We start from the raw sequence: 26,374 nt of genomic DNA, 5'->3' as shown, positions 1-26,374 counted from the left end.
ACGTCACAGTGGGTGCGCACCATTTGTAACCCGACAAGTGACTTTATGTCCACCGTTTAACTTGAGGCGTATCCTGGAGGCCCTGCTGAAATGTGACTGAAACAAAAAGCAACAGGTCAGTTTGTCTGTTAGGAATTTGAAATCTCATTTCATAAATTCCTTTATTTTCTTCGTGTCTGTAAACAAACAACTGAATAAACATAAACAATTTCTGACAGATTATTTTCAGTTGTTGGCTGTCAAAATGAGTTTTTATGAATTATTGGTTTAACAATGGAAACTCTCAAATCAAACTTATAAATTGTCAATTGGAACAACTGCACGAAAACGATCGGTGCGAAATTGCCAAAAATTCAACTAAGTACTCACAAAGTGTGTTCCACTTTAAGGGAGATTGTTTTTGTTTCTACCTGCGTTCTATATTCAAGATGAAATATTTACTTTACAAATATTTCCACCAAACGTAGATAAAATAGCCATACAGCAGCAATAACAACAACTATTCGTTATAGATGCAGTAATTGTTAAGCTAAATATTTTCTTCGTTCGCCAAAGAAAACATGGGTCGGCCCCATATCAGCACGCCGTCGCCTGAAGTGTCCAACCACCGCCAACAATGCCCCCGCCATTTTCCTGAGTGTATCGGGGCAAATGATGCGAACCCTGTAATAACCAGCATCTGCCTTATTAAAAGCTTTTATTGCTTTTTTTAATTTTTAGATAATCTTACATTTTTACGATGAACATTCTTCTGTGTTTCACCATATTTTTTGGAAACCCTTCATGAGTTCATGTTAGGTTCCTATATGACGAACAAATTTGAAACAGCACAGTCGCTCCTCATTGGCTCAGACGCGGTGACGAGGCAGCACAATACGACCGCCCTCCCCCCGCCCCCTCCCCGCTGCCCCTCTTCTCTCACTCCTCGCAGATAAACAATTTTTTTTTTTTTTATCACAACAGACTCAGAAGAAAACAAGGCAACGACATCTTCACCGTACTGGAGAAACGTCAACTTTCTAAACAAGTAAGTGGGAGATATGACTCAGAGTTTGTGAGTGAACATTTGAACTTTGATGTAAGTTTATTTGCTTTACCGACGGACTGACTCTAATCGCTCACACTTTGTATTACAGCTCAGAGTCAGAGATGAGGGTGGGTGAGGGGCTGATTACTCTGAACTAGAAAGTAGATGTTTTACCTTAACATCTGTTTCCGGCTGATAACTGAGGTTTCTCGTCGTTCTTTCTTCTTTGTGTGGTTCTTTTTTCCCGTCATACTAACTGATGCTGTCAGGCAGTGTACAGTATTGATCAGAGTGTTTTGGCAGTAAGAAAGTACAAGAACTGATGTATTGCATTGGTTCATATTTGCACATTTATTCATTTATTTTCATAAACTAAAGCTTCAGTTGATCTGAATCTCTTTGTACTGTCCTGTGTATGAATGGTGTTTTATAAATAAACTTGCCTTGACTATCATTGCCTGGATGACGTGGAGCGCGTCATATAAATATGTGCGCATTGTGCAATAAGTTCGGGTGTTGGACGTCTTGTACCCGCTTTGCTTCAGTTCTTGACCTCTAAGGGGAACGTTTCATACCAGATGTAATAAGAGACAATTTAATGTGTTTTTCCATATTCTAATAAATAATAGAATGTCCTTCAGGTTGGATTTGAGGTTCAGAATTTGAAAATCTGTCAGATTTTATTAGAATCAAATAGTCTGTACAAAAATGAGAATAAAATCAAACAAATAAAATGTAATGTAAATTTTCTGATAATTTTCTTGTAAATTATATTAATTTACGAGAGATTTGAGCTTTAAAGCTGCGGTATGTAGCTTTTACAAAGAGCATGATTATTTAGAACTGCCAAAAGAAATGTCTGCCTTTCCTCTGTGGTCCTACTGCCATCTGCAGAGCTCAGTCAGAAACAACCAACCAGAGCCAGGAGGAGGGTCTCTGTACTGTTAGTCACCCTCCTGTACGCGCTGCTCACAGGAGAAGCGTATACAAGTGCGTGATTGACAGCGCTACACTTGTAAACATTTTGTGTACAGGTGAGGACTGGAGGTGGGAAGAGATGAAGTGGTGCATGAATGTGTGAAGGGGAAAATGAACCTGTTCTGTGTAAACGTTCTTGTTATGTTTTCAGGGATAAAGAGAAGTTTTCATGTTCTGAACTGATTGGTTCCGGCCAGACACTGAGTTACCTAAACTTTGAAGTCATACTCTGATTGTGTGAACTTTTGCAGACATCCCATCCTGTCTGCTGCAAAACAACCATAAATTAACAAGAACATGTAAAATGAAGGTTGTCCAAATGACTTTGGACAAGGTTAAGTTTGGTGTACAAGGCAAGAGTGTTTCTGTTTTGTTTCCTTGGAGCACATGCTGTTATTTTTAGTTAGTTGTTTAATAATCCATGCTGCTGTGGGCCACTATGAATAATGTTGATTTTATGCTATTCCAGTCAGTGTTGTGATTAATGCTTTAACGTTTTCTTTAAAGTAGTGCCAAAATCTGGACACACAGTGTTGCATTTTCAACTTAAGACTGACAAACATAAATGTTACCTAAACTTTAACACGATGCCCTCATTTATTCAGCTCATTTTAGTTGATTAGTGTGTAAAAAGTGCATCTGTGCTTGATTCATATTTGGATCAAGCACAGATGCTTATTTAAAAACATATTTTAGGAGTTCATCTGGCCCAGATAACCTAATGATGAACTGATTCTTTCATCCTTAGAAATAGAAGAGTGTGCGGATTATTTTTGCTCTAGTCGCTCTAGTTGGTAATTCCGTCTTGGTCGGCACTCAGCTGATGAGCTTCTAAAAGGAATCTGTTCCCCAACATTACACTGATGTAACCACCCAGTCAGCTGATAAAGTGTAATAGGAGCAGCTGCTGTAAAGAGTGAGCTGCTGGTGTGTAGGAACAGCCTGTGGAGGGCGCTGTTTCTCACCAACAGAGACCCAGATTCCATAGATGAGGTGATAAGCGGTTTTTATTCCTAACAAACAAACTTCCTGTACGGAGACCTGAACCTGTAAGGTGTTTGTTCTCATGACTGCTCTTTCCGTTTTTACGTTCCAGGCTGTAAACGAGACTTAGAGAATGATCGGGAAGATTCTTTCTCATCTGCTTGGGAATGCTGGAGAGGAGTCTGAAGCAGTAGGTGGCGCCAACGAGGAGCTCCTGGAGTTTGAAGAGGAGGAATGGGTCATTGTTAACATCCCAGGTGAGAGACAAAACCATGATTCATAACAATAACAACAAGTTTACGCTTCAGGTTGTCATGGTTCCTAGTGATAATGGGAGGTTGTTTTATCTGGAAACAGGAAGCGGACCCCTGCCGGCCCCTGATGCGGACCCTCTGGAGAACCTTCTGATAGAGCATCCCAGCATGTCTGTCTACCAGATAAGGATGCAGGGAGTAGAGGAGGAGGAGGAGGAGGAGCTAGCCTCAGATGATGATGAAGAGGAAACCTCTAGGTAACTTTATGTCACTTAGATAGGATGCTTTATCTCTCAGCCAATCAGTGTGTGCGAACCAAGTCTTCCACCAATGGCTGTTGATGGGTAATGGATGAATCAATCAGAGATCTTTAAACCAAACCCGAGGGTTCCTACACATGTTCATGTCGAAGTCTCATACTTTCAAAGTCAGCAGGTTTTAAGAAAATGCAGGGAAAACATCATAACAGTCCAACCTTCACTCATGATCCTCTAACATCTTGTGCTTATTCAGGCCCCTGGCTGTGAGGCGGCACATCTCCTGGCATCTGGCCGCCTGGGGGAATCCCCTGCCATGTGGCCTCCAGCTGCAGGCCATGCAGAGAGCCAGGAGCCAGGCCCAGAGAAAGAAGCTGAGTCGCAGCGCCCTCCACAGGCACAACATGACTAAGACACAGTTCTCACCAAAGGACAAAGGATATGGCAACATAAGGCGTCCTTCCCCTCGCCTCTACAACTACTGACATGCAGGGATCTACCTAGACAGGATGCATGAGATGCCCTGACCTCCAATCATCAGCTCAGTATGGCTCTGAATTACTCAGGTTCTCTGTCATGAATCCACTCTGCATTCACCTCATAACTGCATAGGAAGACATTTAAGGTCCTCTGCCTCAAAGATGAAGCCATGAGAGTTTGCTGTAAGGAGCTGTGAACTGCTGCCATCAGGTCTATTAACTAGTGACCTCAGCCTCAGCACATGTAGTTGGAATGGATCTTTAGAAAGTTACTTTTTCATAAAGCTGTAAAAATGTCAACTGTCTTGATTATGGACAAGTGTGTTATGTGTGTGTTTGAGAAGTTATTTGTATAATTAACGATTGGAGCTTGTGACAATGTTCCAAACATGAAAAGGTGAAATCTGTAGAAAGTTTGTTCAGAAATGAAACATTTAAGATTTATTATGCATTGCAGTGGCTTGTTCTTTGATAGTGTGTTCATTTTCTAAGTGTATTGACCTGTACAGTATTCATGTAAAGAAAAACAACATAAAAATAAATAAATATTTTTATACTTTTTATCTGATGGTCTATTAACGACAGTACAATTGTTGTCTTACCAATCTGATTGTCTATGCTTTGAAAAAACATGAAAACCCGTTTGTAGTTTTCCAACAGTCACTTAGGAAGCACATAAACATCTAGAAGAGGGGTCAACGACCTCCACAGCCCAAACAGCCGGTTTTCCCTTTGGTCCAGAATAACAAATTTTGTTTAGAGTCACAAAAGCTACATGAAACAAATTAGTTTATTTAGCTTAGGTTATTAAAATCATTTCATTTTCAAATGATAGAAAAGCACTTTCACTTTTGTTTTTAGACTTTAAAATAAACACAGTTATCTTTATTTTATCAGCAGCTTAGTGATGGTGAGAACTACCTCTGTGGCTTTCGCAGGTGATGCATTTTTGCCATGAACCTCTTGACTCTATCTGGATCAATTGCATTGGCCCAGTGGCCACCAAGTTTAAAATGAGATCCAATGATCATTCCACGGGCATCCAGGAAGTTTTCAACGTTGTCGTATGTCACTCCAGAACCGATGAGCACTGGGATTTTCACAGACTGGGAGACCTCTGCAAAGGCAAAACACAGCAGGAGAATTCTGCTTAGATTCATTCATAAATTAACTGTGACCTCTGTCTAGTTTCACACGGTTTTAGAGAACTTTCCAGCCTTTGTCTTATCAGCTTCCACAGATCAAAAAACATCCTGTCCTGCAGAGTGGACATGCGGAAAATGTTTGGGAGTGAAAAAGAGTGACCAAAATGACACCAGGAACTCTTCCTGGTATATTTAAGGTTCTCACATTTTGAAATGTGGTGACTTAAATACTCATCTAGAAGAATAAAAGGTTACATGAAAGAGTTCTTATTGTCTAAAATATTGTATTTACCATTAAGTTCCAACTTTTTATAGAAAAAATAGAAAAATACAACAAAAAAGCTAAAAAAAAAAAACTTACTGGATAGCTAAAAATAACATTATTTGAAGTACAGGGGAAAGAAACTGATGTTGCCTCGGGTTGAAGTTGCTCCTGTTTTCCAAAGTGATGAAGCAGAAGGAGAGTTGCCTTCATGAAACGTGAGATAAGTGAGGGCAGATCAGCCCAAGTGAACTTTGGACAGGGTGAAGGCTGAACTCCACGCCGACACGACCGGCATCTTTCTGTCTGAGCCTGCTCAGTTCACAGACAAATCGTGTGTGTGTGTGGGTGTGAGGAAAAGAGCAGCAAGTGTGTGTCCTGTTCTGTATTTCAGGACTCATGAGACCCTCAGCTATGTGACTGGTCAGCGTCTGGCTGAGTTTTGACAGTATTAGTTGGACACTGTGATAAAATTAGACCCGGTGGTGTTTCTGGGTGAAGACTCTCACATTACACTCTCATGGGAATCTTTAAAATAGAAAAGTGGGACAAAAAACATTCCTTTCTTTGGGCAAAAAAACAAACAAAAACGATACACAGGTACTCAGTACTGATGTTTAAATTGCTCTAAGCTGAATTCTCTGCTCCCACAGGCACTGGACACATGATGAGGGAGACTTGACTAGATGTTAAGCGGAAATTTTTCCAACATGCCACCATAACACAGATTACTATAACTAGATCAATATTTTTTTATTTTACCTGATTATGATTAAAAAAAACATATAAACAGAGAGTGTGTTTGAGATAAGACTGAACTATTAGATTAGAAAAATACTTTTACATGGTGTGTGCCATAAATTAAAGCAAAGTAAAAGAATATGCATTGTTACTTTCAACGTCAACTATTGTTCCCCATCTTGGTAAAATGTCAACTCTTCACTGCAACAGTGCCCTCTGCTGCTCACATCATCTAACGGCATCTGAAACGAGTTACAGTCTGATGCGCCTTCTTTTTTTTTCTTTTTTTTCCAAAATATCTTTATTAGAATTTTAGTGGTTTAAACAAACAACTTGATCAGTATGCAAATTGTGGCAACAACAATAGTAGTATTACTGTTCAAGTCAAAATAAAATACAAACAAAAAAGTACAACAAAATGTCTCTCACAATCCTGGTTCCAATTCAACCCATCACATATTTTACATATCGTCTTTAAATTGAGATTTTAACAGTATATGTCCTCAAAAAGAATTGTCTTTGGGAACTGCAGTTACCATGTTCCTCAGTCACTTGTACCGTCTTCCGAGATGTTCCGCTCCTTGACATGCCTAATGAAGGGATTCCAGATGAACTCAAACAAATCTTGTTTTCCCTTTAATATATACGTAATTTTTTCCAGAGGGAGGGCAGATAACATCTGCTGCAGCCATTGGTTTATGGTCGGTCCATGAGTCTTTTTCCAACACATTGATATACATCTTTTCGCATTAAGCAAACTTAAGTTTATAAATGTCCGTTCATTTTTAGTATAATTATGTTTTTCAGGGTACAGTCCAAACACAAACAGCTTTGGCTCAAGAATTATTTGTTTGGAAATTATTTTCTCAATTACATCTTTTACCTCTTTCCAAAACAGTGTAATTATCCTACAATACCACATGCAGTGAACCAGAGTTCCTCTGTCCTCTGTGCATTTTGGACATACATCAGGAATCTCCCTGTTATACCTATTAAGGTCCACTGGTGTTATATAAACCCGCATTAACCATTTGAATTGAATCATTTTAAGAGATGTGTTGATAGAACTGGTGTGGGCCAGTTTACATGCTGTTTGCCAATCTTCCTCAGATATCTCTAGCAGTAAGTCTTCTCTCCAAGCCTTAAGTCTATCATGAGATCCTTCTGATATATGTAACATTATTGAGTGATAAAAATCTGATATGATACCTTTCTTCAAACTGTCCTTTGTTAACATTTTTTCTAAAGTTGACTTGGCAGGTTTTGTCAACTCATTATTTTGACTCGTTCTTATGAAGTTTCTGAGTTGGAGATATTTAAAGAAATGTTTCCTATCTAGGTAAAATTTATGTTGCAGATCCTGGAAGCTCATTAGTATGTCTGAGTCTGGTACATAAAGATTCTGAATCATTTGGAGTCCTTTGTCTTTCCATACTTTAAATATTAAATCAGCTCTACCAGGTACAAAAAATTGGTTACCCCACACTGGACTGAACAGCGATAAACAGTTTGGTTCATTTAAAATTTTTCTTACATCTCTCCATACTCTTATCATATTCTTAAGAAATGGATTTTTAGTATGTTTCAGAAGCTTTGATATTGAATTTGAATATAAATATGAAGGCAGAGTCAATTTCAAATCCTGAGTCTCCATGTCAGTCCAATGTGGAGAATGATTACTGTAATAAAACATCATAGACCTCAACTGCACAGCATAGTAATACCAGTGAAAATTTGGGCACTTCAAGCCTCCTCGGTCATAAGGGAGGTACAGTAAAGATAAACGGAGTCTGGACTTCCTGTTGTTCCATAAAAAACGCAACATCTTCTTCTTTATTTGTGAAAAGAATTCAGAAGGCGATGCGCCTTCTTTTTGTTCAATCTAAATAATCAGTGAAATGACCAGTCAGTGTAGAAACATACTTATTTGTTTTGTTCTGCGTTTCTTTTCAAGGCAGTGACTGAGTGTGAAACAATGCTGCTCCATACTGACTTCACATTGCAGAAGCTTCCAGCTGACCAAAGTGCACCAGTACCTGTGAGCTCACATGGGTCAGCCTGATCGCCGGTCGCTGCCCCAGTGATGATGACTCCGTCTGAGAGGAAGAACTCGGCAGCTCGGGCCGTCTCCTTTATAGTCACATCAGCTGTCAGAGCATGAGAGCTGCAGACACACAGGCAGCAAGCTGAGCAACAAACAGCAATAACTCACTTCTGACCCACAGAACTAGACAACTCATGAGATATTAGGATTAGTAATTATTGTACTGACACCTACTCAAGCTGTTTTAATGTAGGTAAAGTATACACTGTAAATTGTATTTGATTAAATGATCAGTGGATATAACTTGACTGGTCATGCTTATTCTAACACACTCAATTAAAGTAAGCCTGTCTCAAACATTTGAGACACATTTAGTTGTTTATATCCACTGCTTTTACTATCTAAGGCAAAGAAATCTTACAATGTTTACATTTTGAACTTAAATGTGAGTTTTTACTTCTGACTAACTGATTAACTTCAGTTGTGTGAAGTTTTTATTCATTTTGTCATGTCTCCAAGAGTTGAGTAAATGCGAGTTTTTGAGTGAACACTTTAAAAAAACTGAAAGAAGAAAAAGGTAGGAGTGGGAACTACTTCCCAGGATGCTTAGTGGCATGTTGTTGTTGTCTTTCACAAAGAGTGAGATGGAAGTGTGTTACATTGGCCTGCCTCTTGTGTGTTATTAAAGCAAACATTTATTTTAAAGCAAAAAGTCAACACTATTAACTAATTGGGTGACTTCTTAAGGCAGTAGATTGCATTAGATTTAACTGGAGGGTATCTAATTAAGAGGTGGGGAAAGGGGTGAATACAATTGTTTCACATTTAGAAGCATTTGCAAGGGGTGTATGTCTTTTATAACCCTACTTACAATTTAACCAGTTTCCTTATGTATTTGTAACTTTTATAAGTAATGAGGTTTTATTTGTTCTTTTTAAATTTTTTTTTTACATATTTGTTAAAACGGTCACTATGTTTTGATCTTATGTGTTCCCTATGCTCCTACTGTCATCTGTAAAAATGCACCGCTTTGGGTCAAAAACAACCAATCAGAGACAGGAGGAGGGCGTTGTGCTGTCAATCATCCTCATGTATGTGTTGCTCGATGTACTAATAATGGAGAAATGACTTATCATTCCAGGAAAACTGTTTATCTACTGTCATCGCTGGCCATGCTAACTAGCCTGAACACCTGTGCTGAAGCAGGTGTAGCATAGCAGAGAAAATGGGGAAGGGTGTGAGCAGCATATACAGGAGAGTGATTAACAATGTTATGACCCTCCTCCTGGGTCTCATTCGTTGTTTCTGACCCAGAGCGGTGCATTTTAGAAAGCTAGCAATATGTGCACAGGAAGAAAGCAGAGGACCTTGATTTTTTTCACAGATTATCTGTCTTATCTTATACTGTCATGATGTACTGATATTACAACAAATATATAAAAAACATATTGTTTATAAAACTTACATACTGCAGCTTTACCGGTGTCCTTATGGGCCCGCTGACTAACATGTGAGCGTTTTGGGGGCGACAGTTCAGGGATTTAACTGAACAGATGGTCACTTCACCTGTGTTTCTTCTTGATGTCGGTGAAGATCTGAACCCCATCAGCTCCAATCTGCTTGCGATATCTCAAAAGGTCCCCGGCACAGGCATTCAGAAGACCCTCGTCTGCCACATGAGAAAAGACAAAACCCTCTGCTCTGATGAAATCCAGACCTGAAAAACATACACACATCAAAGCGGTTGAAGAGTTGATTTGAACAAAAAAAAAAATCATGCCGTTCTGAACTCAAGAGTAAAAACACCCAGCATGAACTGGGAAATTTTCTGATTAGCTGATGAAAAGCTGAACCTGAAGCCAAAGCTACAGCTAACGCTTGCTGGTTGGCAGAAGATAGGATCTGGACTCCAAGGGGCAGAGTGGGGCAGACATGTCTGACAGCAGAGCAGACCGCAGTCATACAGGCGCACACTTCAGGGCCCAAGTTGAACGAGTAGGGGACATCGTGCATGTTTTCAATGATCAAACCGTCCTGGATGAGATATTTATGAGTTCCTCTCTCATTTAGAAGGGAAGATTTCAGCTATGCAAATGTGATGTGTAGAAACTTACAATGCCTGCTTCAAGGTAGACCTCTGCCTCACCGCATGCTTCTTTGACAATCTGCAACATATTTAAACAACCCAGAGGAGTACCTGGAATAAGGAACAAGGACCAGTTTAAAATGAATTACTATTGTTTGCTAATCCCTTCAACACAATATAAAATGTGATAATTGCAAAACACTTCATAATATGCAATGCCAATTTGTTGGGAGTTTAAGAGTAAATACGTAAAATCTTTCCAGAGTCATTCAGCAGCAGGAGGTCCATGAACAATAAAAAAGTGAGCAGTAAAACATTAGAGAACAAAGATTATAAAAATGTTAAGCTACCTGGCAAGGCTTTAACATGAATCATACCAATGACAACAGATTTTAAGGATCCAAAAAGGCTCTGAAACTTCATTTTGTAGTTTGTGTGGAGCCACAAGGCTGCAGAGACTAAACAAAGTTAGTTTTCCCTTTCACTGGAATGAGGCGCATGTGACTGAGCAAGGTTCAAAGACAAAAATCAATGACAGGCTGAAAAAAAGTTATGAAATAAATTTGTTCAAAGAGCCTACAACTGGTTATCTGATGGTGTGATATAATGCATTAACACTTCCACAAGCTCTGCAGAATGGAAACCATGAAAAAAGAAAATAAATCCAGAATACTGTACTTTATTATTTAATTATATATTTACTTAAAGTTGTAATCAAAGATTTTACATTTATGTGTGTAATACTGTATTTAAATGTATCTTTCATACATTTTTGACACACTTTATGGAATAGATTTATTAATTAATTAATTTATTTTTAAATTAATAAATCTATTCCATATTTGTTTCCAATTTATTTCTCATTATGAAATTAATGAATAATTATTGAACGGTTTATATACAGTTTTGATAGTCCAAGCCATAAGGGAGATAAAAGCTTAAACAAATAATTATATTGTCTTCAATACTGTCTACTGATAAAATGTCAGTAGCCCATTGAAAAGACTTAAATGTACTACTAGTAACTATCAATGTAGTCAAAATGATGAAGTAAGTCTAGATTTTACTGTTTGGATTAACATCTAAATGTTTGCTTTATCAGTAAAATATAATAAAATTGGTTTTGCTGCTGCAAAATTCTTCAATAAGCTGTGGCACTGCTTCACTTCCAGTGGTACCTGCAACACAGATCAACAACTAAATGATTGAAATTTGAACACAAGTGATCCACCAATAGGACATTGATACCAAGGACATATAAAACTGGCAAAAACACTAAGCTTTTGTAAAGGCCTTAACCTTAAACCTTCTAAAATGTGGTGGACTATGCTCAAAAGCCCAATCTGTTCCAGAAACCAGAACTGTCGCAGTTTATATTCAGGTAAAATTTAGCAAGAGACTTGGTGAGGACTGCATAAAATGTATTGCCAAAGTCCAACTGCTAAGGGTCATGAAATCAAATATAAATGAGCCTAGTGCAGTAACTGTTCTGTTTATTACAATTCACCCTCTCTAATATGGCGGCGTCAGTGACGTATGACAAAACAAATAGAGCGGCGAACATCTCTCGGTCGGTATTTCTGGCAGTTTATGGTTAAATTGCCGCTGCCATCTGCATGACCGTGTGTGACAACAATGTAAGACATTCACAGAAAGAAAATACGCTTAAGTGTTACAAATATTTTACGATTTTGTCCACATTTATTGGATTAATCTAAAAGACCGGGGGTTTGTTTACATCTGACAAGCAAGCCACGCGGTATCTGGATACTTCCTGCTGCGAAAACACCGCCCCTGCAGCTGTCACCGCAGCAGTCACGCCTTCTGTTAACTGACTTCGCTGCAAGCTTACATTTTTGCTTCTTTTAACAAAGTTTAAAAATACCATCGGGATGATGTAAAGGCCAGGCATTTCAAATGCACCACACGGAGATGAGAAGAGTGAAAATAGTCACGTAAAGAGCGGCTTGGGGTGGAGGTTTAGCGCCAATTTAAATGAACTCCTGACTGACGTCACGGCGTCGACTCATCTGTTCTGTGCAAGGCGCGAGCTCAGCTCAGACTACCGAACAAAGCGGCCAGAAGTCCGAGCAGCAGCCACGCGCTCATATTTAGTAACTGACACTGAGGAGAGTGAACTTCAAGGCCAGAGACCTGAGGTGAGCTGCTTCAAAAGCAACCATCACTCCAGCGAGTTAAAACAGCTTTAGCTCACACTTCTGAAAACTCAGCTGACTTGCCCAAACTGCAACAAGTTGGAACACACGCTGTTTCTAATAACCATTAGAAAGTCGGGGTGTTGCTGTTGTTAACTTCAGGCTTAATATTGTTTGTTTGTTTGTTTGTTTATTCGATTTGTTAAACAAGCTCTCAAGCGTGTCTGTTCATGTACTGGTTGTTCGGCCATTATGTGAAAAGCAGCTGTCCAAAGTTAGCGGGGTGCAAGAAGTGGAGTTTACCTTAAAATAGGCGACGACGTGAAGCTTTACAAACACTGTATCATCTGGAGTTTGTCACAAAATGACTTCATGCTCAGATTTGCTTGTTGGGCCTGTTTTAGCAGAGCCTTAGCTCTGCGTACTGTACCAGTTTACCCGCGCCTGGCTCGGTTTGGCTTTGTCGGAAGGAGGGAGCTCAGCGTGGGGGTTGGGGATTTATGAATGTGTAGTTTTCTTTTTAAAAAATCTCCTAACCTGACTTGTTTTCTGCCTTAGGTTTGCTCTGAACGTTTGAGCGGCCCTTTAAAGGATAATGCGGGGACAACAGTAAGTCTGACATTGAGTTTATGAATGAGTTCGGAACCTGTGTCAGAGTGTGACGACAGAAAGTTACAGAGCCTTAGCCATCCGGCTAATCTGTGGCCTGTTGTCACAGGACTTTATTTGGACCACAACAGCCTGTTAATGCAGGCTTGCTCCACGATGTTACATTGACACATGAGAGTTAAGGTCCCGTTTCCTTGTGTGTTTATTTTACAGGGAAGAGAAGGAACCGAAGTCTGCCGCAGTCGGAGCTCCCAAAGAGAATACAGTACGAACGAGAAAGAGGAAGGCAGATGTTGCTATTGTAAGGAGCATTCAGAGCCTGTCTGTCTTTACTGCGGAGTCTACCTTTAGTTCCAACTCTTTTTTTAATGAAGTTTTGTTTTCACACTGATCTCACAAATGTCCATTGGTTCTGCTTCCTTTAGGCAGTTAGCAGTAGATGTTACTCTGTTTTATTGCTTTTGATACTGCTTGTTCTTGATCACTATTCAGTTTATTCTTAAGATCTACAGTTCATTCAGAAGTTTTCTTCAACACCAGGCATATGAACCTCATTAACTGGGAGATTTGTGTATATTGATCCAACATAAAAAATATTTAATTTTTTAAAGAATTGGATTCACACATTTGAAAACAGTTTTGGATTATTCCTAATCAATACAAAGACCATATATACAGATTAAAATGTATTGGTTAACATGAAATGCTAAGTTGCTGATTCTAGAAGAATGTCTTTTGAATTTTGGTTTAAGTTATTATAATTGATCGATTAACTTCAGCTCTCCTCTTGGGTGATGGATTCTGTTTACTGTCACTAGCTGGATGGAACTACAATGAGTCTGTGGGAGTTCTATCAAGATGTAAGAGGGAGGAAATTTAAATTTAGGAGACTCAGCAAGTCTTTGGGTGCCATTCCAGGATCAACTGTAGACTGGTACAACTCTACTAGGATGGATGTGTTCCCATTTCAGATCAGGGATGGCCAGGAAATTTATGAAAATCACAAAAGCTCAAACCTGCCATGAACTCTAAGGCCAGTTTAACATCAACATGAACTAAGAGAGTGGCAGGAAAGTATTTTTTATGTGAAATTGATACCTTCATGCTCAGCTGAAATGTGCAACTTACCACAAGGATAAATCAAATGACTTCAGGAGAAGATGAATATAGAGCTATTGACCGCAATGACAAATATGTTTCAGTACCTCCAGCATGAAGCTGTTAATTTTTTTTTTTGTGATTGTCGCTGCCTAACATTACTGATGTTGCAGCACCATTTTCAAAAAGTAGCAAGTTTTGTGTAAGCTTTATTTTTGCCATAGCATGGTTTTATTTAAAACTTAAATAAAACTTATTTAAAATTTAAATTTAAAAAATTTAAATTGCTGCACACAACCTTTACAAGAAAGAGGATTTGAACAGTTATTCAAGTGAAAATAATGTTTTAAAGTATTTTCACTAAATGGAAGGTATTGATTTCCACTTAATTCAAATCAAATCATGTCCTGAGATGTCAAAGTGCAAAAGAAGAAATCCGTATTGGTCAGTCAAGTTGACATAAACGGTTTACACAGCATAAGCAAATACTACAAAAAGTTTCAAGATGGTTTTTGCAAAAATAAAAAAAAGGTTTAGCATCACACATGCCTCCATCTTGCTGGTTCGGCTTTCAGTGACATTGTGAAACAGGAAGTTAAATTAGGAGGTTCAGGAGATTTGCAGAAATGTAGCTGCGTTGCAGTGATTAGTCTGAAAAGGAAATGAAGAAAACATTTAGGTGATCGGTCAGATTTGTGAAAAAGTTCAGATGACTGGTGAAAATTTACGAATGAGGGAATTTGCATTAATAACTGTGATCACACCTCAACTTCCCGGAGGGAAGACTGATATTTGAAGGAGTTAAATTGAGGCGTAACAGCACTGGAACAGTCATGGTGGTAGAAGCATCATGATGTGTTACTCTTTTGTTTTCCCTGCTTGTGTTGCTGCAAACTGGGACACATTTAAATGCCTCACCAGATCAATGATTTCAAACAGATCTCAGAACTGGTTTTTGATGGGTTGGTAATGGATAAAGTAGGGCAACATTAAACTTCTGTACTGGCCTGGACCTTAACCCTGTTTATGAACGTTGGATCTGTTCCAGGCAAGCAGGGAGGTTTAAGACAGGAGTGCTCACATATTTCCAGAATTCAGCAAGAAGCTTCTTGATGACTGAAAAGAACCATGTGATTTCCAGTATGCTCAAGAGACATTTAACCAAGTCTTCCTTGGTGTGTATGTCTATATTTGTGGTGGGATATGCAGTTCTCACCTTGTAGGGATCAGAGAAAAGCTTATGTGAGGTGATCCACCTAACTTGGTTTAAGAAATTAAAGACAGAGATATAGTTATTTCTCCCTGGAAAGTTGTTGAAAGTTGTAGTTGAAATAAATTATTAAGCCACTCCTAATTGGTCATTGATGCTCATGAGTGTTTGTACAGTTGTCTGTATTTGCTGTGTAATCTGAGCCTCGGTTGAATTCTGTTCATACATTCTTTTTGTCTTGGATTTGTAGTTTTTGCCAGACCCGGATGAAGAGGTAGACGTGATGACAAAGAAAAAGCACACTGAGTCTGAGGTAAGTTTATTTTTCTGGCCGCCTTCAAAATGCTCTGAGAGGAAGTTTAAACTGGCAGCTTTTCTTTCCATCAACTGGCCTGATAGGAAGGACTGTTAGCCCAGAGTTCAGGCTCAGTACTTGGAGATGAGAAGGTTTGTTTGTCTTTAAATGAAAAGCTGGGAATAATATGGAAAAAAAAAATTCCACACAAACGATCATTTTAGGAAGTTAATCAAACGTAATATGTTTTACATTTTGCCACATGATTCTTTGTGTGCGCTCAGGAATTGTCAGACCAACATAAGTGATACATAATTGTGAAGTGGAAAGAAAACAATTTATGAATTTCAAATTCGTCTCACAAATGAAAATATGAAAAGTGTGGTGTGCATTTCTAATCAGCTTCTGTGAGAACATCTTTTAGAAATGATGCAGCTGGAAGTTTAGAATTTCTTCAGTTTGATGTGGATCTGAACTTTGACTAGGCAATTCAAATGAATAAATAATTGTGCATCTTCTGTACCATATTTCTATCAGAGGTGATCATTTGCTGCAGTAAGCCTATATGGTATTGCAAGAACAAACAAATATTGCATTTGTGGTTTTAATATTATCTTATTTATATCTTATCACAATATTTTTTTGGTAATATTGCTATAATGATACAAATGAAACTATTTAATACTTCATGTTTAGGTAACAGTGTGGCTATAATGGTCCTGAAAAACATTTTCATTTGAAATGAGCTTCTGCAGGAAGCGACTTCAAGATGTTTGATTGATTTCCACACAAAAACAGCGCTCGACCCATTTTTAAAAAATTTACTAATATTTATTGATGCTTTCATGGAACAAACAGAAAAAATAGAAAATAATTTAAGACTCATAAGAAACAAAATCATAAATTGTTTGCAATAAATCATAAATGATATGATAAACGCCCAGCTACAGTTGATCTGAGCTCCTTTTGTCTGTGATCGTCCCTCAGGAAAGTCAATCCTAACTGTAGAACACATTGTGTTGTTTTGCTTGTATCTTGTCTTCCTAGCAGGTGAGCTGCAGTCTTGAGGTGGATTGCAGAAGTCCTCACAGCTGGACCTCCACTCCCCCTCAGGAGCAGGAGCAGCAGGGCTCCCTGACCAGTGCGGGCCTCTTTCACTACAACTTTCACAACATCTTCGTAACACCAGTTCACTGCACTCCGCTCCCCATGCTGTGGTGAGTTCTGTTAAGTGGTTGATTGTTCTGAGCTTTGGGAGCCCCATCTGGGCACATCCAGGGGAGAGCTTCTAAAAGCCATCCATCTATTTTCTATATCTACCTAATAAAGTCAGGGTGGCTGGGGCATTTTAAAATGGGAACTTAAAACTTGGAGTTTCTAACAGCTGCTGGCTTCAGTACACAAAGCAAAGTCTGTTTTTAATGCTTCGTTAAAAGGCAGCACATCTGGCTGATTATGGTTGACCTAGAAAAATATGTTAACAGTTTTACTTTGTTTTTAGCGTCTGAAGGAATCAGGTCTAGGTCATGTTTTCTTTCACAGCATTTATTTTCCAGTTGTTTCCTCCAGTTTTTCCGGTGGGTGGCTTTTGAGTTAATTCTTCTGTATTTCTCAGCTGGGCCAGTAAGGATGTGGTGTGGAGCAACATGCTGAAGAAGGACAGGACCTACTCCAAAGACACCCACATGCTGGAGAAGCATCCGCATCTGGAGCCCATGATGAGGGCCATCCTCTTGGACTGGCTTATGGAGGTCAGTAAGGTGGCAAGACCCTGGAGGTCTACCTAGTGCTGGGCAAGATGACTGAAAATCGCATTGTGACATAAGCATTTCATATCAGTTGATATCAATAACTATTATTTCCTGTTAAGTATACCTGTATTTTGGTTAAGCAATTCCTCTGAAGTACCCAGAGAGAACTCACGCATGCACAGGGAGAACATGCAGAAAGACCCTGGGCAACAGTGCTACCAACTGTGCAACCTGCTGATCAGTGTTCTGTCAGATGTATTTTCTATTGATATTGATCAAATGTCTGTTGCATAGACATGGTGGTTGTTTTATCACCCAGCCCTAGATATAGCAGCTGAGAGCATTGTGTGACAAATGTCTAAGGCAGCTGGCTCAGATGTTTACAAAATTCAGATAGAAGCTTAATTAAGATTTATGTAGTGGTCCTTATTAATGCAAACAAATTGTAAAGTTCTTTCAGTTTTAAATGTGTATGTTCACTAAGTGCTTTGCAGAAAACCCTTCAACTTCTATTTCCTCTTTTTGAATGGATTTTAGGTAAGCGAGGTGTACAAACTGCACAGAGAGACGTATCACCTCGCTCAGGATTACTTTGATCGCTTCATGGCCACACAGAGGAACCTCTTCAAATCCACACTGCAACTCATTGGCATTACGTGTCTTTTCATTGCTGCCAAAATGGAGGTTAGATCTGTTACTCTGTTAATCTCTGATGGGTTTTCCATCATTATGGTGGCTTTTGCTGATGCAGTTCTCATCTCATGGTTTTTGTTTTTCCAGGAGATGTATCCACCAAAAGTCCACCAGTTTGCCTACGTTACAGACGAAGCCTGCACAGAAGATGAGATTCTCAATATGGAAATAATTATCATGAAGGTAAGCAACACTTAACTCCAAGATCTCCCGTAAAATGTTCTGCATGTCAACAGGTAAAGTTAGCAGCACGTCTTTCCCATAGATAAAAAATTGAATACAATTCAATAGCATTCACAATTTTTCTTAAACTGTGAAAATTTACAGTTGGTATTTATTGACATAGTTGCTTGTATTCTATAGCTTTGTATTCTAGGTCTTGGAAAAGGAAAGACCATCTTAGAAATTAGCTTCATAGGGCACACATGAAGGTCCATAAAGTAACTGTAGATAAATAGATGCAGAGATAAATGGATGAAAAAGATCCACCATTGGTTAGTTCTGAAACTTTAGAAAATACACATGTGGATGAATCTATTGGCAACCCTTGTGAATGTGTGTAATTAGCCCTAAAATAAATTTGTGGACATTTCCATGCAGGAATCTTTCCCAGGATCCAGGATGTTTCTCTGGGGGCTTTATGTTGTCCTCTTTATGTTAAGAGGACTTAAATCTGTCATTGAAAGAAATATTTTAGTTTGAACTCATTTATGTCTGGAAACAAAAAGAAATGAAAACACAGCCACAGTTTTGGGGCCAACAGGTTGTTAGCAGACGAGGTACTACTGTGTGTCTGTGTGGTTTCTGCTCCTTTGCAACGCCTCTCTCTGGTTTTGTGAAATATCTGCAAATGTTACAAACTTCCTCTGACTATGAAGTTATTATAATACAGTTCATTACGATACATTCTGAAATGATCACTGATTTATAATTTACACAGCCATTTAAAAATGTTTTTCTATCCAAAGTTGTTGCTGTTCTCTTCTCTTCTACTGTTGCTCCAAAAGCAACAGATCACAGAAGTTTGCATCAGTTAAATCCCTTTCAAGTTTTTGTAGTTAGAACTTTTAAGGTGTAGCTATTAATTTATGCTGGTTTAACATGTGATAAATGTTATGTTGTACGTGTTAAAAGTGTTGTTTGCTTATTGAAAGTAAAGCTTAGTCTTAAAACAATGTTCATAAGTGATAGTGCAACCAGTGGCTAATTGGGCGTCACCATGTTGAAATCCTGACTTGTTCGACTCCGACTATGTTAACTGGAACGCTGTTACCTCGGCTATGAGATCAAACCAGCTAACTGGAACACAGCATTTATTGAGCAGATTGCTGTTGGTACAAACAATCGTACCAGCTATGTTTAAAAATGCTTAACATGGGGGTGAGGTGATGGCGCAGGGGAAAAGCACAACCCATGTATGGAGGCCTTAGTCCTTGATGCAGCCGTCACAGGTTCAAATCCCAGCCTGATGACCTTTGCCACACATCTTCTCCCTCTCTCATGACCCACCTTCCTGTCTGACCACTCTCAAAGACCACCAGAGCCATAAAAATCTAAAAAATGGTTGACATGGTATTTCTTTTCTCCACTAAATAACAAAGTGGAAAAAGTTGTACTTCTTGTCACCCATTTCAAAAAGTGAAATTTATATATTAAATTAATACACAGTGAAATTTCAAGGCTCAATGTCTCATAATTTTGCCATTTATGGCTTACAGATAATGAATAAAAATATCAATGTTTCAGAAGATTTGGAAATGGTGAAAAGTTAAATATTGGAACTTCATGGTGTCACGCCTTACTCTGCTAGTTGACTCAAAACACCTGCAAAGTTTTCCTGAGCCTGCAGCAGGTCTCAGTCTGGGCCAGTCAGACACCACCAGGAAGTTTTAAAGCCCTTCATGCTTCCTTATGCTGATCATGTTGATTTAATTTTTCACCAAGATTTGGCACCTGCTCACACTAGCAAAAAGCACCAAAAGCTGCTTCACTCACCATGGTGTTGCTGTTCTTGATGAGACCGACAAACTGACCTGACCTGATCCGATCCCACTCAGAGACACTATAGAGTCAAGAGGAAGACGAGACACCAGACCCAACAATGCAGATGAACTGAAGGCTGCTGTCAAAGCACCCTTGGTTTCCGTTACACCCAGCAGAACCACAGGTTGATGATCTCTTTGCTTGAACTTGTGGTTTTCATAATGTGTAAGCCACAATCATCAAAACAACATTTGGTGTAGCAAATCTGAAGAACAATATTTTCACTTTGTGAAATGAGTAATAATATATCAAACTTTGGGCGATTCACAACAAGGAGGGAGGAGCATTGTGCAAGTCACAGATCATTCGGCTCTATTCACCTGGATCTGATAATTTACTAATTTTAACACTATTGTTCAAATAGCATATGGGTTTACATTCCACAGTATGATTTAAATGATTAATATTTGTAGGATTTTTTCTCCCTGTAATTAATCAAAACTGAAGCATTAAAGTACAATAACAATCAGATACTTAATAGTGTTATCTTTCTGCAATGGGATTTTTTCAGACATGACCGACATTATCCACATGTAAATCATGTGGATAATGGCTTTACTACCTTCTTTAAAAATGTAATGGTGCATAAAAAACAAGAGTCACCAAATATATTTGTAGTACAGATTTTGAATACATGGTACTTTAATAATTGGCTAATGTTAGCTAGCAGTTCTTTGTGATTTTTACATGCATTGATATTTCAGTAACATTACATTTGTGCTATTGTGTATCCCAGATATAAGTAGGACTGGCTAATAAATCAATAACAATATATATTGAGAATAGACACGTAATCAACATCAATAGACAATACATCTGACGAGTTCTAAAATTTTCATTGAACTCTGATCCAAAACCGCACAGCATTCTGGGTGACGTAGGCAGAGAAAAGGCCTTAGCTGCTTAACCTCCCACAGCTAGCTAAGCTAAGTTGGTGGCATCAACTAACTCACTCACTCTTTTGTTTTCTAGCAACAACCTGTTGAGTAACTTGCGCAGCAGCAGTTTCAGGTTTTGCCACCAGGCCTCAGAACTGCTTAAAAATAAACTACAGCCTGGAATAAAAACTGGATAAAACAGGAAATGTCTCACCACCAGTTTGGCAGCATTTCAGATATTTAAAACAAAAAAACTAATCTATAAATTGTCTATAGACTGATATGAAACCTTTATATCATGATTCATATTGCAGCCACGTCATCCAGCTTTTGATATTAGGTAGCTTTCTAGCAGGAAGTGATGTTTCAAATGTGTTGCTTCTCTTCACCCACAGGAGTTGAACTGGAGTCTCAGTCCACAGACGCCCATCTCCTGGCTCAACGTCTACATGCAGGTGGCCTACCTGAAGGACACTGAGGAGCTGCTGATCCCCAGATATCCTCAGGAGACCTTCACACAGATCGCTCAGGTGTGTTTCTATGTGACTTTGATGTCTGTAGGTTGAGGCTTTATCAGTGTCTGGAAACAAAAGAAACCAGATTTTCTCCAAAACCTATCAACTACAAGCTGACACTTGGAGGGTCAAAAATGTAGAAGCCATTGTAAAATATATTTAATAAGTGTTTACAATAACTGTTTATGTTACTTGGCCTGAAAATGTAATAGTTCTGCTTCGTCATGTCCTCTCATTTCCTTTCAGTTGCTGGATCTGTGTATGCTTGATGTAAAGTGCCTCGAGTTTTCCAATGGCATCCTTGCTGCGTCTGCACTGTTTCACTTTTCCTCACTGGAGCTAGTGGAAAATGTCTCAGGTGAGGAGAACATGACTTTCTAACATGTTGAGAGGTGAAGTTTAATTAAAAACATGTTGAGGTTTGTCATTGATTAGCTGAATATGTGGAGCCTCAGTTGGGATTTCAAGGCGTCTTTATCTTGGGCCAAATGTTTTGGCAGTGACACAAATACTGTTCTGTTATATAAAAATCATTTTATTTGCATTAAGGGTTCTATTTCAAGAAGGTCCTTCAAAATGTTATTTGCACTTTAAATATTAAATTGTTAAAATCTTTTCATTTTTAGGAAGGTTATGTGCACCAATTTAAACTTTTTTGTAAGACCATATTTTGCCCAAAATAAAGCTAAAGAAATTTCAAGGTTTACAAACAACTTTTTGAAAAAGTTGTCACAACATCAGTAATTTTAGGCCGCAACAATCACAAAAAACGCTATAGGGCCAGCCGGCAGACAAGAGCGGAGATCAGAAAACCTTGTCATGATGAGCCCAGACAAACAAAACAATCAGCTGTGGAGCTTATTAAAAACTCAGGTTACTAAATGGAAAACTTGCTCCTTACTGGAGCCCCATATCTCTCTATGGAGCTGCTCCCTAGTAGTGCCACATAAATTAAATCTCCCTGTTTGTCTCAATGTGAAGTGTAGCGACTCTAGCTCGTCATGCAGGGCCGGCCCAAGGTTGCATGGGGCCTTGAGCAGAATTTGATTTAGGGGCCCCTCTTCCTGCTAAGCACATCAGCCACGCTAAGGGCGTTTCAATACAGATTTAGTGGAATGTGGGAGAGAGGGGTTAAATTATCCGAGCTTAAAAGCAACCAGTGATAATTATAATTTACTAAGATGTATTTGTGAACAAACAGAGCTCAAACTCAGAGATGAAACTCATAGCTTTAGATTGTATCTATGGTAACAAAACAATCTAAGTATCAAGATTGTTCTTTGTACTTTCCAGCTCCTTAAAATCTTAAATTTAAATATTGAACAATTTAAAATATTTTAACTTATATCTGAAACCATTAAATCAAATTTAACAACATTGTCATTCTCGATAAACAAACGTTCTAATTCTGGATCTATGGTTTAAATTCAAATGTTGGCATTCGAATATAAGGTCTGGGTTTCTTAAGCAGCTGCTAAGTTTATTTATGTTTTGGGTCAACTCTAAATGTCAGCAGCATCAGAGTGTTTTTAGATCAACTGGCTTAAATGGGATTTAACAGAAGTACAAAAATATTGATATTTATTTGTATATTTTGTGTTAAGACTCTAGTTGTACCTTTACGTATAAAGTACATAATTAAGCCAATCTACATGAGCAACTAGACATGTGGTTTTCCAGATATTGTATTTTTGCTTATTTTCATTTTGCTATAATAATGAGTTTCGTTCCTCACCTTTTATGCAGCTCTCAAGAGGGTGGAGTTAGAGGAGTGTGTGAGGTGGATGGTCCCGTTTGCCATGGTGCTGCGAGAGGCTGGTGGCTCACCAATGAAAACCTTCACTGGGATCACTGCAGACGACATGCACAACATCCAGAGCCACTCGTCATTTCTTTCATTGCTGGTAATTATTATTTTCAATTCTGGTACAAACCAGATGTCTATTTGCATTTGCATCCAGGGAGAGAAGATGTATATCTTTACACAATTTTATGTTTCTGCTAGGTCTGTCAACATAAGCAAATAATCAGAAAATTTTCACACATCAATATTACATAATTCAGATTACAGTTTCTGAAAACATGCAGTGGTGGTGTTTGATATGGGCTGTTTGGGCAGTTGCCCTGGGTGACATCAGAAGGGGCTGAGGCACCCAAGAACTAGAAAATAAAGTATATCACCTTCCTACATTAATGTCCTTAGTCATATTTTGTCAAAAAATGATTTTCTTTTTGCCTAAAACATAATTTGGAAAGAGAGATTTTTTTTGTCAAAAAATGAATTGGACATTTTTTATCTGTCAGTTGTCCCCTGAACAAGTCTGCTGCTACTTGTATACATGTGTGGTGGAGTAATGCTGATGAGAAATGGGAGAATAAATTGCCTGTTTTCTGCTACAAAAAAATAGCTTTAATATTTGCTTTAATTTTAATTGGAGTGCAGCAGGAGGAGGGGCTTGGCCAGGTCACCATTTCTATAAGAATAACAACTTTATACATATTTACATTTCAAGGTTACAAAGTTAGACATAGTGATTAATCGCAGCAATAGTGTGACTTATCAGATTACATTTGTTTAATCAATTGACAGCTGTAGCTTCTCCACACACAAACTGTGCTGGGTACAGATTGAGATCTTATTATTAGTGTTTTATTCCAGTGTGTTGTGGTTGTGTGCAGGCCAAGGCCCAGTCCTACCACAGTGTGGACCTGAAGGATCCCAGCAGCTGTCCCGTTCCCTCTGGCGTCCTGACTCCGCCTCTGAGCAGTGAAAAAACCGACGAGCTGAACGGAGCCGAGGCTTCGGGACCCACAGTCAGACCATGGATGTACACGCCTCCCCTCCAGACACACCTTCCAGAGTAGAAAACACTTCAACCTGAAACTGAACGACAGACAGATTGCCAAGCTATGCTGTTTAGAAGGACACAGGAGGTACTCAGTGCTTCTGTAGAGAGGCTGGCTTCAGTTAAAGATGAGATAGAAGCTCCCTGACCTGCAGCAAAGTCACTGACTCAACCCTTCCTTCAGTCTGCAAGCAGAAATGGGAGTAGGACGATGTGAGGCAATCTGTTAGGTTCCTATGCTCATTTCCTATGCAGGGACAATATAGAAGTGACATTTTACAGATTCTTTACTTGATTGTGTGCATGTGTTTTAACAGTGATTGGTGTGTGCATAATTGTTTTTTTCTACTATATATATTTTTGCCATTTTTCGTCTCATTTGCCCAATAACTATTTCTAGGGTCATATTTGGTCCTATGTGCTGCTATGAAGTGGGCTTTGCATGATGGGAAATGTTTGTGTGCAAGAAATGGCATGTTCTTCTTTAGTATCCTTCTCTGGTGTTGTCGGCTGAAATGTGACCAGCGGCCGTGTCTTTGGGACCAGTAGCTTGGCTACCTCAAAGGACAAGTGAACCAACCAGGCTTTAAAAGCTACAACATTGATTGTATTTAATTTTTTTTTTCCTCACACTTTGCAGTTTTTTTTCTCCCTATCAAAATGTCAGATTTCTATTTTTCTTTTGTTTTATATATGCATATATATATATATATGGATATATATGTATATGCATATACATATATATCCATATATATGTATATCTAAAATGCTGCTACATGTTTTACATTAAAAGTTCTTAAGATTTTTGTGATATCCATGGATTAGCCTTTTCTAAAGGCACTTTTTTCAAAAGGTTATAAAGTTTTGAAATTCTGTTTAAATATGAAAGATGTCTGCCTGTTTGTTCTAGAATCACAAGACGGCTTGATTCCACTAGGTGTCAGTGTCATGCTTTTAGAATTCATATTCCATTCATAGTAACTTAATGTACTCTTAAAGTACATGAATGTACATTAAGTTCATTTTGGCCAACAAAATATGGCCAGATATTTATTTTTAATGAAATTTTTTAACATTATAGTAGTTTTCCAATATATCTTAAATTTCTTGCTTAGTGAATCATGAAAATGGCCTATAGGTTTTCTGTAAGTAAAAATGTTGGCTTTTTCTCAGAAATGGCAACACAAATATGAAAAACTTGTGTGAATCTCAAATGCCTTTATTATTGGTTTGCCTTGTAAACTGAAACTGACCTCAGTGGCAAAGACAGGACAAGGTTTGAATTTCTGCAAAAAAAATGTTTTTTTTGACTCTGATAATAAAAATCTAGATAACTCCTTTGATGTGATAAATCTCCTTCAATTATGATAAATATGCAGAAATGTTCAGTCTTGGTTAATGAAGTGGTTATGACCTCGCCTTTCATAGTCCTTCATTCCTGTTGAACATCTCTACATTTTGTCTGTCAACACAAACTTTAATGTATTTTTATTGAAGTTTAGTGTGAGGATGCATGGGTTATCAAGTGTCTACAAATAGAAATCTGGAAAGTGTGGCATCCATTTGTTTTCAATTCCCCTAATTTTTTTCAAACTTCTTTTTTAATTTAGAAGTTTAGTTTTAAATTAAGAAACTCAAATCAAAGCCACTGAAGAAAATTTGCTGTTTGTTCAGCACAACTATTGCACAACTTTAATCAGCTCAAGGTTTTTTGTGAATAATGTTTTTGTTGACAAAAATGTCAGTTTGTCATAGTTTAGAATCCAGTGGGGTTTTCTCAAAATCTTTCTGTACCTATTTGCCTATAATATTTTAGTTTTTATTTATTTGTATTGAAAATATTTCTGGATGTCACATCAGTTGGATGAGGGTTTCTGAAGCCTGGGCCTCATGGCACAAAGTCCTACATAGTTTTGCTGCCTGACTTTAAAGTGTCACTAACCATTTTCAGCAGGACTTGATGCTGAGAAGGTAACAGCGTCATTTGGACCAGGTGTGCTGGAGCAGAGGTCCATCTAAAACA

General features: G+C 38.4%; 3 protein-coding genes across 8 annotated transcripts; 2 read left to right on the top strand and 1 right to left on the bottom strand.

The window, feature by feature from the left end:
- The first annotated feature begins 4 nt into the window (after window positions 1-4).
- On the top strand, window positions 5-4,542 carry LOC116718191 (tumor protein p53-inducible nuclear protein 2). 3 transcript variants are annotated; one of them, XM_032559898.1, is made up of 5 exons: window positions 5-115; window positions 964-1,027; window positions 3,102-3,246; window positions 3,347-3,500; window positions 3,757-4,542. In XM_032559898.1, the coding sequence occupies exons 3-5, from the start codon at window positions 3,123-3,125 to the stop codon at window positions 3,983-3,985; spliced, it is 507 nt and encodes a 168-aa protein (XP_032415789.1). In that variant the 5' UTR covers window positions 5-115; window positions 964-1,027; window positions 3,102-3,122; the 3' UTR covers window positions 3,986-4,542. The 3 variants fall into 3 exon arrangements, with proteins under 3 accessions (XP_032415789.1, XP_032415791.1, XP_032415790.1); XM_032559900.1 differs by lacking the exon at window positions 5-115 and having other exon boundaries at window positions 912-1,054; XM_032559899.1 differs by lacking the exon at window positions 5-115 and having other exon boundaries at window positions 912-1,078.
- LOC116718190 (uncharacterized protein F13E9.13, mitochondrial) lies at window positions 4,333-20,396 on the bottom strand. Of its 3 annotated transcripts, none has more exons than XM_032559897.1 (6): window positions 20,065-20,396; window positions 10,286-10,336; window positions 10,025-10,205; window positions 9,738-9,888; window positions 8,164-8,291; window positions 4,333-5,096 (listed from the first exon to the last, which is right to left on the bottom strand). In XM_032559897.1, the coding sequence occupies exons 1-6, from the start codon at window positions 20,065-20,067 to the stop codon at window positions 4,897-4,899; spliced, it is 714 nt and encodes a 237-aa protein (XP_032415788.1). In that variant the 5' UTR covers window positions 20,068-20,396; the 3' UTR covers window positions 4,333-4,896. The 3 variants fall into 3 exon arrangements, with proteins under 3 accessions (XP_032415788.1, XP_032415786.1, XP_032415787.1); XM_032559895.1 differs by lacking the exon at window positions 20,065-20,396 and adding an exon at window positions 10,608-10,903 and having other exon boundaries at window positions 10,286-10,368; XM_032559896.1 differs by lacking the exon at window positions 20,065-20,396 and adding an exon at window positions 10,608-10,902.
- Window positions 11,968-25,050, top strand: ccne1 (cyclin E1). 2 transcript variants are annotated; one of them, XM_032559894.1, is made up of 12 exons: window positions 11,968-12,416; window positions 12,972-13,022; window positions 13,236-13,323; window positions 15,581-15,643; window positions 16,676-16,842; window positions 17,241-17,376; window positions 17,914-18,060; window positions 18,157-18,252; window positions 21,386-21,520; window positions 21,752-21,863; window positions 23,252-23,409; window positions 24,185-25,050. In XM_032559894.1, exons 2-12 carry the CDS (start codon window positions 13,009-13,011, stop codon window positions 24,368-24,370), a joined length of 1,302 nt encoding a protein of 433 aa, XP_032415785.1. In that variant the 5' UTR covers window positions 11,968-12,416; window positions 12,972-13,008; the 3' UTR covers window positions 24,371-25,050. The 2 variants fall into 2 exon arrangements, with proteins under 2 accessions (XP_032415785.1, XP_032415784.1); XM_032559893.1 differs by having other exon boundaries at window positions 11,970-12,416; window positions 16,673-16,842.
- Window positions 25,051-26,374: the final 1,324 nt, after the last annotated feature.

Source organism: Xiphophorus hellerii, chromosome 4 (genome assembly GCF_003331165.1).
Source record: "Xiphophorus hellerii strain 12219 chromosome 4, Xiphophorus_hellerii-4.1, whole genome shotgun sequence".
Classification (NCBI taxonomy): domain Eukaryota; kingdom Metazoa; phylum Chordata; class Actinopteri; order Cyprinodontiformes; family Poeciliidae; genus Xiphophorus; species Xiphophorus hellerii.
This window is presented reverse-complemented; position numbering and strand designations above follow the sequence as displayed.

Excerpts from the sequence above, each read along its gene's own strand:
- LOC116718191 (XM_032559898.1), top strand. The coding sequence starts at position 3,123 with ATGATCGGGAAGATTCTTTCTCATCTGCTTGGGAATGCTGGAGAGGAG. Across the intron at positions 3,247-3,346 it reads GGTCATTGTTAACATCCCAG|GAAGCGGACCCCTGCCGGCC; the intron begins GTGAGAGACAAA and ends ATCTGGAAACAG. Across the intron at positions 3,501-3,756 it reads GATGAAGAGGAAACCTCTAG|GCCCCTGGCTGTGAGGCGGC; the intron begins GTAACTTTATGT and ends GTGCTTATTCAG.
- LOC116718190 (XM_032559895.1), bottom strand. The coding sequence starts at position 10,680 with ATGAAGTTTCAGAGCCTTTTTGGATCCTTAAAATCTGTTGTCATTGGT. Across the intron at positions 10,206-10,285 it reads TCTACCTTGAAGCAGGCATT|GACGGTTTGATCATTGAAAA; the intron begins GTAAGTTTCTAC and ends TATCTCATCCAG. Across the intron at positions 8,292-9,737 it reads GACATCAAGAAGAAACACAG|CTCTCATGCTCTGACAGCTG; the intron begins GTGAAGTGACCA and ends GTGTGTCTGCAG.
- ccne1 (XM_032559893.1), top strand. Across the intron at positions 18,253-21,385 it reads TGGAAATAATTATCATGAAG|GAGTTGAACTGGAGTCTCAG; the intron begins GTAAGCAACACT and ends CTTCACCCACAG. Across the intron at positions 23,410-24,184 it reads CGTCATTTCTTTCATTGCTG|GCCAAGGCCCAGTCCTACCA; the intron begins GTAATTATTATT and ends GGTTGTGTGCAG.